At 46.2% G+C, this 11,712-nt stretch overlaps 1 protein-coding gene across 1 annotated transcript in view; it reads right to left on the reverse strand.

Annotated features, from left to right (window-relative positions):
* The window catches only part of LOC140717521 (SLAM family member 9-like), a 38,664-nt gene extending 27,170 nt beyond the window's left edge, over nucleotides 1-11,494 (reverse strand). The window contains exons 1-4 of the mRNA XM_073031099.1: nucleotides 11,305-11,494; nucleotides 9,171-9,483; nucleotides 8,649-8,760; nucleotides 5,874-6,200 (exon numbers count right to left, since the gene is read on the reverse strand). Of these exons, the coding sequence (XP_072887200.1) occupies nucleotides 5,874-6,200; nucleotides 8,649-8,700 (379 nt within the window). The 5' untranslated portion in view covers nucleotides 8,701-8,760; nucleotides 9,171-9,483; nucleotides 11,305-11,494. The remainder of the gene's footprint in view (nucleotides 1-5,873; nucleotides 6,201-8,648; nucleotides 8,761-9,170; nucleotides 9,484-11,304) is intronic.
* Nucleotides 11,495-11,712: the final 218 nt, after the last annotated feature.

Genomic DNA, 11,712 nt, shown 5'->3' on the forward strand with positions numbered 1-11,712 from the left:
AGAGCTAGAATTTCAGTTCCACGAGGGGACAACCTGAAATATTAACACAGGGGTCCCTCCCCAATGAAGCTACTTTTTGTGTAAGGTCTCAGCCCAACGCGTCAATGGTTATTTCCTCTTCTTACATGCTACCTGACCTGCTAAGTTCCTCCAGTATTTTGCGTGCATTCCTCATGATTTCTAGCATCTGCAGAATCCCTTGTGTTTTGGGTAAATCATGTTTTTTTCCCTGTGACATTTGTGACCTGGACTGAGAAGCTGCTGCAATAAGTATTTCATGGCTTCCGTATCCAGAGAGGTCGGACAGAACATCCTTGGTTGACCCCAAACCAACAAAGCCCTCATCAGGGACAAAAGTCACTGCTTTTTGAACACAAGCACACACAATTGACGCTATTCAAAAATTGCTCATTCTAAGCATGGTGTGGTGTCTAACAGCTACACGTGTGCGCACATCTAACGCTAGTTAGAAACCGTTTGACCACACCCTCCTGTCCCAGTTAAGCAGCATAGTATCCCAAATCAATGAAGGGAATCTCAGCTGCTTTCTCAGTTAGTTTTTGTTCTTTGTCTCAAAGAAGCAGCTGTTCCAATTACCGATGCCCCAATTAACCAAAATCCACTATATATATTATCATGATGAATAAAATCTATTTTTGAAATTTAAAATAAGTTATAATAACTCACGCAACCTGTGTTCTTGCGAAGCAACATGGAGAATTGATTTGGGCCACAAGACATTGAAGCAGAATTAAGCCATTCAGCCCATCAAGTCTGTTCCACCACGCCATCATGGCTGATTTACTTTTCCCTCTCAACCCCATTCTCCCGCCATCTTCCTGCAACCTTTGACAACTATCAACTTCTACTTTAAATATACCCAGTGACGGCCTCCACAGCCGTCTATGGCAACGAATTCCACAGACTCACCACCCTTCTAAAGAAATTCCTCCTCATCTCTGTTCTAAAGGGGCATTCTTAAATTCTAAGGCTGTGCCCTCTGGTTCTAGACTCCCCCCCACTAAAGGAAATATCCTCTCCATGTCCACTCTAACCAGGCCTGTCAGTATTCGACAGATTTCAATGAGATAGAACATAGAACATAGAATAGTACAGCCCTTCAACATTACAGGCCCTTCAGCCCACAATGTTGTGCCGACCCTCAAACCCTGCCTCCCATATAACCCCCCACCTTAAATTCGTCCATATACCTGTCTAGTAGCCTCATAAACTTCACTAGAGTATCTGCCTCCACCACCGACTCATGCAGTGCATTCCACGCACCAACCACTCTCTGAGTGAAAAACCTTCCTCTAATATCCCCCTTGAACTTCCCTCCCCTTACCTTAAAGCCATGTCAATAGACAATAGACAATAGGTGCAGAAGTAGACCATTCGGCCCTTCGAGCCTGCACTGCCATTTTGAGATCATGGCTGATCAACTACTATCAATACCCGGATCCTGCCTTGTCCCCATATCCCTTGATTCCCCTATCCATAAGATACCTATATAGCTCCTTCTTGAAAGCATCCAGAGAATTGGCCTCCACTACCTTCCGAGGCAGTGCATTCCAGACCCCCACAACTCTCTGGGAGAAGAAGTTTTTCCTTAAATCTGTCCTAAATGACCTACCCCTTATTCTCAAACCATGCCCCCTGGTACTGGACTCTCCCAGCATCTGGAACATATTTCCTGCCTCTATCTTGTCCAATCCCTTAATAATCTTATATGTTTCAATCAGATCCCCTCTCAGTCTCCCTAATTCCAGCGTGTACAAGCCCAGTCTCTCTAACCTCCCTGCGCAAGACAGTCCAGACATCCCAGGAATTAACCTCGTGAATCTACGCTGCACTTCCTCTACAGCCAGGATGTCCTTCCTTAATCCTGGAGACCAAAACTGTACACAATACTCCAGGTGTGGTCTCACCAGGGCTCTGTACAAATGCAAGAGGATTTCCTTGCTCTTGTACTCAATTCCCTTTGTAATTACCTGCCTCGAGAATTCGCAAACGTCATTGTTGTGAATGTGTATGTCCCGCCGCGTGCCGACGCAACGGTAGCGTGTGACGTCATGAGCTCTGCTGTTGCTAGGCTTCAGACACAGCACCCTGAGGCACTGGTGATAATTACAGGGGACTTCAACCATGTGACTTTGGACAAGACACTACCTGCTTTCTCCCAGTACGTGGATTGCTACACCAGGGGCAATAGGACTATTGACCTACTGTATGCAAACGTAGAGGAGGCATATAGTGCATCCCCACTGCCTTCATTGGGGAAAGCTGATCACAACCTGGTTTTGTTACAGCCCAGATATAAATCAATTGTGATGAGGCATCCCACTACCACACGCTCTTTTAGGAAGTGGACTCCTGAAGCTGAACAGGCCCTGAGAGACTGCTTCGGTACTACTAACTGGGATGTACTGCAAGGGGGGCTCTGTGGGGGCGTTGAGGAGGTCACTGAATGCACAACGGACTATATTAACTTTTGTGTGGATGCCGTTGTCCCTGTTAGAACTGTTCGCTGCTATCCCAATAATAAGCCCTGGATCACTAGTCACATCAAAGGCCTCCTAAACCAGAAGAAGAGGGCCTTTAAAGATGGTGATCGGTTGGAGCTTAAAAGAGTTCAGAAGGAACTCAGAGTACAGATAAGGGGGGCAAAGGAGCAGTATAGGAGGAAGCTAGAACAAAAGCTGCAGAAAAAAAGCATGAAGGAGGTGTGGGATGGGATGAAGATCATCACCGGATGCGGTGCAAAGCGGGGGGCAAACATAAGTGGAGATGTGGAGAAAGCGTATAAGGAGAAGGTGGGAGTGGAGGATGCTATCATGTATTTGCTGCACAAATCACTCTCTCACCTAGATGGGGCCAGTTGTGCTGTGAGGATTACATTCCTTGACTTCTCTAGTGCCTTTAACACCATCCAGCCCAAGATCTTAAGGCACAAACTAACGGAGATGGGAGTAGACTCTCACATGGTGGATTGGATAGTGGACTACTTGACAGATAGACCTCAGTATGTGCGGTTGGGAGACTGTAGGTCTGACACGGTGGTCAGCAGCACAGGAGCGCCGCAGGGAACCGTACTCTCTCCGGTCCTGTTCACCCTGTACACATCAGACTTCCAATATAACTCGGAGTCCTGCCATGTGCAGAAGTTCGCTGATGACACGGCCATAGTGGGGTGTGTCAGGAATGGACAGGAGGAGGAGTATAGGAAACTGATACAGGACTTTGTGATATGGTGCAACTCAAACTACCTGCGTCTCAATATCACCAAGACCAAGGAGATGGTGGTGGACTTTAGGAGATCTAGGCCTCATATGGAGCCAGTGATCATTAATGGAGAATGTGTGGAGCAGGTTAAGACCTACAAGTATCTGGGAGTACAGTTAGACGAAAAGCTAGACTGGACTGCCAACTCAGATACCTTGTGCAGGAAGGCACAGAGTCAACTGTACATCCTTAGAAGGTTGGCGTCATTCAATGTCTGTAGTGAGATGCTGAAGATGTTCTATAGGTCAGTTGTGGAGAGCGCCCTCTTCTTTGTGGTGGCGTGTTGGGGAGGAAGCATTAAGAAGAGGGACGCCTCACGTCTTAATAAGCTGGTAAGAAAGGCGGGCTCTGTCGTGGGCAAAGTACTGGAGAGTTTAACATCGGTAGCTGAGCGAAGGGCGCTGAGTAGGCTACGGTCAATTATGGAAAACTCTGAACATCCTCTACATAGCACCATCCAGAGACAGAGAAGCAGTTTCAGCGACAGGTTACTATCCATGCAATGCTCCTCAGACAGGATGAAGAGGTCAATACTCCCCAATGCCATTAGGCTTTACAATTCAACCGCCAGGACTTAAGAACTTTTTAAAAGCTATTATTAATGCTTTTTGAGATAGTGATTTAGATGCATATCATATTTTTTACTAAGTATTGTATGTTATTAGTTTTGCTACAACAAGTGTATGGGGCATTGGAAAAAAAAGTTGAATTTCCCCATGGGGATGAATAAAGTATCTATCTATCTATCTATCTAAAGTCCAACATTCCACTAGCCTTCTTCACTGCCTTCACCTTCAGTGACTGATGAACAAGGACTCCGAGATCTCTTTGTATTTCTCCCTTACCTAACTCTACACCGTTCAGATAATAATCTGCCTTCCTGTTCTTACTCCCAAAGTGGATAACCTCACACTTATTCACATTAAACGCCATCTGCCAAGTATCTGCCCACTCACCCAGCCTATCCAAGTCACCCTGAATTCTCCTAACATCCTCATCACATGTCACACTGCCACCCAGCTTAGTATCAACAGCAAATTTGCTGATGTTATTTTCAATGCCTTCATCCAAATCGTTGACGTAAATCATAAACAGCTGTGGTCCCAATACCGAGCCCTGTGGCACCCCACTAGTCACCACCTGCCATTCCGAGAAACACCCATTCACCGCTACCCTTTGCTTTCTAGCTGCCAACCAGTTTTCTATCCTCTTGTCCTCTTGTACTGAGCAGTGGTGCCCTGGGGAAGAGGTGCTGGCTGTCCACTCTGTCTGTTCCTCTTAATATCTTGCACAGCTCTATCATGTCTCCTCTCATCCTCCTTCTCTCCAAAGAGTAAAACCCTATCTCCCTTAATCTCTGATCATAATCCATAATCTCTAAACTAGGCAGCATCCTGGTAAATCTCCTCTGTACCCTTTCCAATGCTTCCACATCCTTCCTATACTGAGGCGACCAGAACTGGACACAGTACTCCAAGTGTGGCCTAACCAGAGTTTTATAGAGCTGCATCATTACATCGCGTCTCTTAAATTCTATCCCTCGACTTATGAAAGCTAACACCCCATAAGCTTTCTTAACTACCCTATCAACATGTGAGGCAACTTTCAGGGATCTGTGGACATGTACCCCCAGATCCCTCTTCTCCTCCACACTACCAAGTATCCTGCCATTTACTTTGTCTGCCTTAGAGTTTGTCCTTCCAAAGTGTACCACCTCACACTTCTCTGGGTTGAACTCCATCTGCCACTTCTCAGCCCACTTCTGCATCCTATCAATGTCTCTCTGCGATCTTTGACAATCCTCTACACTATCTTCAACACCACCAACCTTTGTGTCATCTGCAAACTTGTCAACCCACCCTTCTACCCCCACATCCAGGTCATTAATAAAAATCACAAAAAGTAGAGGTCCCAGAACAGATCATTGTGGGACACCACTAGTCACAACCCTCCAATCTGAATGTACTCCCTCCACCATGACCATCTGCCTTCTGCAGGCAAGCCAATTCTGAATCCACCTGGCCGAACTTCCCTGGATCCCATGCCTTCTGACTTTCTGAATAAGCCTAGCGTGTGGAACCTTGTCAAATGCATCCCCTTCATTCTTCTAAACTCCAGTGAATACAGGCTCTAAGCCATCAGACACTCCTCATACATTAACTCCTCATTCCCTGAGTCATTCTCATGAACCTCCTCTGGACCCTCCTCAATGCCAACACATTCTTACTTGGATCAGGGATACAAAACTGTTCTTTCTGTTCTGACAATGTGTGGTTGTGGAAGAACTCTGTGGAAGTGGACTAACACAGTCAAGTTAACTACCACTGGATGACGTTGGGAATTGGCCACCTCTTCTTTGCCTGGACTCAGTATAGTTTGGAACACGGTGGTGGTGGGGGGGGGGGGGATGGGGGGTGGGGGGAGGTTTCATCTGACTGAATTCCCAGAGACAGAGGGGGATCTCCCTTTAGGAAATTCCACAGCTGCTGTTTTTGCAGTAATTATTTGTTTAAACCACTAAAGACATCACCACCAAAACGTGAATGTCTAAAAGCAATGCAATGCTGCTGTAATCAGTTCAGCGAACATACCTATTACTCTCACCCAAACCGCCTGCACCGCGACTCTTTTCAGGTTGATGAAGAGCCGATATAGACCTTCGTCTTCACGTGTTATGTTATGAATGGCAAATGAGCCATTAAACGTGGAGAAGGTGATGCGCCCGCTGTAATTTTGAATCAAGGCAGGCTCCTTGCTGCTCTTGTGAAACTTCAGAATCGGCTTCAAATGTTCCTTCGTATCGTTCCTGCTGACCTTCTTCCATTGGAACACCCCGATCTGGCGCCTTTGATCTGCATCCACGCCAGGAAACCAAACGGAGTCCCCAGGGGCTGAGACAAGCTTGATCTCTTCCTCCCCTGTATACAACATTAAGGACAAAAGTTAAACCCAAGTTAAGCGATCCTGCAGATGCTGGAAATTCAGAGCAACACACAAGAGATTAACACTAGATAATGGTTAAATCTGCCACCTCAGGCAAGTGTCTCGTGTTGTTCTGTGCACCAAGGGCAGGTCTTCCTCGCACAAAACACCACCATTCCCCTGCTAATTACACAGTTAATGAACCCATTACTCTACCTCTTGTATCTTCTCTCTTGCACAATTTATATGCACTCTGTGACCACTTCATTAGGTATACCTACTCGTTAATACAAATATCTAATGGGCCAATCATATTGCAGCAGCTCAAGGTATAAAAGCATGCAGACATGGTCAAAAGGGTTCAGTTCTTCAGATCAAACATCAAAATTGAGAAAAAATGCAAGCTAAGTGGCTTTGGCCATGGAATGATGTTTGGTAACAGATGATGTGATTTGAGTATCTCAGAATCTGTTGTGATTTTCATGTACAATAGTCCTTGGAATTTACAGAGAATAGTGTAAACTTTGGAGTTTACAGAGAATAAGTTCTGTGGGCTAAAATACCTTGTTAATGAGTGGCCAGACTGGTTCAAACTGACAGGAAGGCAAAAATAATTCAAATACCTAACATGTTACAATAGTGGTGTGCAGAAGATCATCATTTAAGTCAGTGATAATAAGCCTGATCCTGAAGAATGTGGAAAGACCTACTGGTCGCCTCGGGTTACACTATTGCCAGAGTGAGTGAGTGGGATATCACATCACATTCCAGGCTGCAGGAGAATGCACTGACTGAAGCTCCGCGCCACCAACCCAAAGGCTCTTTGCGGGGACAGACGGCAGTCTGAGATCCTGCCGTCACTTGTCACTGCGGGGACAGGGGACATCGTCACAAACATTTGCAAGTCTACTGTTTGCAGAGGAAATAGCAACCACAAAACTACCTTGTGAGTTGTGTAGCTGGGATTGGCTTGACAGTACAATGAATTTGTTGATTTATTTATTTTTGAATTTTCAAAATATTATCTGCAAAAAAATGTCCAATAGCTCTTTTCTCATTTCATCCACCGCAGCTGTGTCAATAGAGGATTCTTATCTATAGGGCGCTTCCCAGAAACGCACTGGGACAGGCGCCAAGTGCTGGCGGGATATCATTAACTTAGTGTAAGGTGCCCTTTGCTCTGCCTGTGACTTGTTTATCTTCCACCAGGACAAGATATCCGTGAAGGAATACTGCGACTGGCGCTTTCCAAGCTGCAGGATTGCACTGTAGCTGAGTGTGGCCAATGCAAGGCCTCAGTGGGGAAGGACCGCAGTCCAGGATTCTGCACCACTGATCACGGAGGGACTGGCTCTCAGGCAATTCATTATGTGACACTGACACCTCATAAGGGAATGTACTGAACTGATAGTGGAGTGAACCCTTCACAACTGGGCCTGTACTTTCTGGAGTTTAGAAGAATGAGCAGGGGATCTCACTGAAACCTATCAAATACTGAAAGGCCGAGATAGAGTGAATATGGAGAGGATGTTTCCTATAATGGGGGGGGGGGGAGCACTAGGATCATAGGACACAGCCTCAGAATAGTAGGACGTCCCATCCGGACAGCGATGAGGAGGAATTCATTTAGCCAGAGGGTGGTAAACCTGTGCAATTCATTACCACAGACGTCTGTGCAGGCCAAGTCATTGGGTATATTTAAAGCTCATAACTAGTGAAGGTTTCAAAGGTTACAGGGAGATGGTGGAAGGATAGGCTTGGGAGGGACAATAAATCAGCCATGATTGACTGGCAGAGCAGACCCGATGGGTCGAGAGGCCTGATGCAGCTCCTACATGTTATGGTGCCATGTTCTCAATACCTTTTTTATTTAGACAGTTTGCCTTGTTTTGCACATCAGTTGTTTGTCAGTCTGTGTTTGTTTATGTATGAGTTTTCATAAAACTCCATTTCAGTTCTTTTTTCCTGCAAGTGCCTGCAAGAAAATAAATCTCCTTTCCACACATACATTGTAAATTTAAATTGAATGTAGCAATTGTGCATCATGAAAAAAAGTAAGGATTTGGGATTAAAAAAGGGTGGGGATTTGGAAAATCCCATTGCAGAGCAGCTTACAAAACTCCCTACTGATTACCACTATCGATGTGACTCTCTCTGTAGTGAATATCTACCACATCAAGCACCTTCAGGAGCTTGTATGCTTCAATAAGATCACCCCTTGATAAGATCTAAACTCCAAGCTGTCTCGTCTCTTTTAACAACCAGATCACCCCATGAATTAGCCTCGTGCATCCGTTGGGCTACCTTCAGTCCTGATCTATGCTCTTCTGGGTAATGGGCTGAATGGCCTGGTTCTGAGCTGTCTCTCTCCATGACTGCGGGCCTAACATTCAGCAGGAAGCAACAGTGCCACTGAGGCTCAGACACTCATCACCAGTACTCACACGTGATCTTTGCAAAGACAGCCAACACCAGCAGTAGAATGGGACTGGTCATTCTGCAAACTGCCGTCAGGTGAGGCACACCCAACTTTGTAGACCTCCTGTGCTCTGAATACTGTGGGCAAAATGACAAGAGAGAAGATATTAGAGGCAATGGTGGACCAGGCTTCAGCAGCAGAAAAGGGGGAGCTGAGGAAGGGAGGCCTGCAGCGATGGGGAAGGAGATGGTGAAGGATCGTAGGGATTGCGGATGCATGCACTGCTGTGGATGTGGCAGGATGTATCAGAATAAATGAAAAGGATGTTGGTGTGTGGGCTTGTTATTTGGGTAATTATTATTGTCAGATTAGCGAACATACAGTGAAAACCTTTGTTTGCACGCCACTAGACAGATCATTCCATACACAAGTACATTGAGGTCGTACAAACAGAAAACAGAATCCAGAATAACAGAAAAAGTACAGTGCAGATAGACAATGAGGTGCAAGGGATACAATAAGGTAAATTGTGAGGGTATGAGTTTACTTTTATTGTACAATATGTCCTTTGAAGAGCTCTATCACAGTGTGATTGAATCTTCCTTTGAGACTGGTGGGACACCTTCTCACACGTATGTATATCCCACGTGATGGTAGTAGGTATAGAGAGAGTGACTGAAATGGACGTGATGATGTCGGCTCATGGTCCAGAGGTTCAGTTGTTGTGCAGACCAAACCATCAGAACGGTGTGATGAAGAAATGCGATCCAAGTGACTTTGACCATGGATGGTGCCAGCTGGGGTGGTTTGAGTATCTCAGAAACCACCGATCCCCCTGAGATTTTCACGTAGAACAGTCTCTAGAGTAAAAAAAGAATGTTACAATAAACAAAAACCATCCAATGAGCAGCTGCTCTGTGGGTAAACACGGATTATTAATGAGAGCGGTCGGAGGAGAACGGTCAGACAGGTACAAGCAGACAGTAATTCAAATAACCACACGTAACGACAGTGCCGTACAGAACACACAACCTGTTGAACCAGAAGATGTGTTACAGCAGCAGAAGTCTACAGCCATATACTAAGTGGACACTTCACTAGGTACAGTAGGAGCCTAATAAAGTGGAACAGAGTACCAATAATCCCATCTATTTGCAGTCGTATGCTGATGAATGCTGGCTGGCTAAACTAACCCCATCTGCATGTATATGATCTATACTTCTCCATTCCCTGCCTATTCATGCGCCTGTCCAAGTGTCGCTATCCTATCTGCTTCTGTCACCTCCCCTAGAAGCCCATTCAGGGCACCTACCTACATTTACAACATAAATGTGTGCACCAGGTAACTTTTTTCTGATACAAAGTGGCTTTGACTAATGGCCAGGGTGGCAGAACCTTCTGTCCTTCAGACTGGGGCCAGATGAGCACTGCAGCCAGCTCTGTGGGCAGGTGAGGCCTTGGTTTTACGTCTCCTCTGGAGGGCTCCACTGACAGTGCTGCACTCCCTCTGCCCTGGAAAATAACTGTCACGTCCCTGAAGGGCTGAGTGGCCAATTCCAACTCCCTTATTTTTTCATGTCCTCGTGAATGTTTTCAGCTTTTGCGGTTTCTTATCTTCATCCACACACTCAGCTCCCACCCATTCCTTCTCTGCAGGCACACCCTCAATCAAAACACACAAGAGATTCTGCAGAGGCTGGAAATCCAGAGCAACACACACGAAATGCTGGAGGAATGCCACAGCCGTGGAAAAGAATAAAGAGTCACCATCTCAGGCTGAGACTCTTCTTCAGGGCTGGAAAGGAAGGGGAAACATACCAGAATTATAAGGGGGGGAGGGGAAGGAGGACTACCTAGAAGGTGACAGGTGAAACCAGGTGTGTGGAAAAGGTAAAGTGCTGAAGAAGAAGGAAACTGATAGGAAAGGAGAGTGGACCATGGGAGAAAGGGGAGAAGCAGTTGACTATCCAGACAGAATATGAGGTTTATTCTCCACCCTGAATGGCCTCATTGTGGCAAAAGAGGAGGCCAAAGACCAACATGTCAGATCGGGAATGATGATCAGAATTAAAATGTTTGGTCACTGGGAAATTTGGCTTTTGGCAGATGGAGTGGAGGGGCTCGAGCTCACTCCCAACCTACAGTTGGGTAACCACCACAAAACTGCTACCACAGCTCCCCCGACCTCACTGAAACATCAGAGTTCTCCAGCTCCAAGACCTGGACTTCAAACTGCTTGAAGCTGCTCCTGTAGATGAGTGAAGTGTGTACAGTTCCCCTTCTGGTACAAGACGCACCTCTCACAGGCATGCTTTCCATTCACAACTTATACTTTAAGAGGCATCAAACAATGCTGTCAATTCCACAGTCCCAAAGGGGCTCCCCAATAAATCTAGTGACACCCACACTCCAAAGTAATAAACCCTGATGACGGGCGGAGAGGCCTCGTTTACTGCTCCATCATCCTGTGACTCTGATCTAAACAATATCACGAACACCAACCCCCCCTCTCTCTCTGACACAGCCGGAGTTCAGAAAGACCACGTCCCCCACAAGACGTTTCTGCTCCACCCAACATCGTCAAGGACTCCGGGAAAGCAGAGAACATTCCCGAAGTCACCAGACTTCTGACTTCCCACGTCCTCTGTGAACCACCGCGCATTCCGGCCCCGGCGCCTCACCTTCGTGAGCCACAACGAACACGAACTGGAGAACGAGTAACCACACGACCGGGAGCTGAGCAGGAGCCGAAACTCCCAGTGTATTGAGGGACGTTTCCAGAGTCTCCGGTTACCCCAACCGACACCTCAAACCCGCCGGGACCGAGACACCGACTGGCGAGCACCGAGCGGACTGGACACTGGAGAGAGGAACAAACATCGACAGGAAATGAAAAACACCAGGGTGCGGTTCACATTAAATATGAAACTGAAAGTTACTTAATTAACTCCATTATGGTACATTCGTGATAAATCATATCTCGATGCTGCTCAGTCATTCCCTTAGATCATGCCTCGGCAAATTAAGGCTTGATCCATAACAAAGGGTTGAAAACAAAATTAGATATAATAGGGCCTGATAGAATAAAT

Source organism: Hemitrygon akajei, chromosome 2, assembly GCF_048418815.1.
Source record: "Hemitrygon akajei chromosome 2, sHemAka1.3, whole genome shotgun sequence".
Lineage (NCBI taxonomy): Eukaryota > Metazoa > Chordata > Chondrichthyes > Myliobatiformes > Dasyatidae > Hemitrygon > Hemitrygon akajei.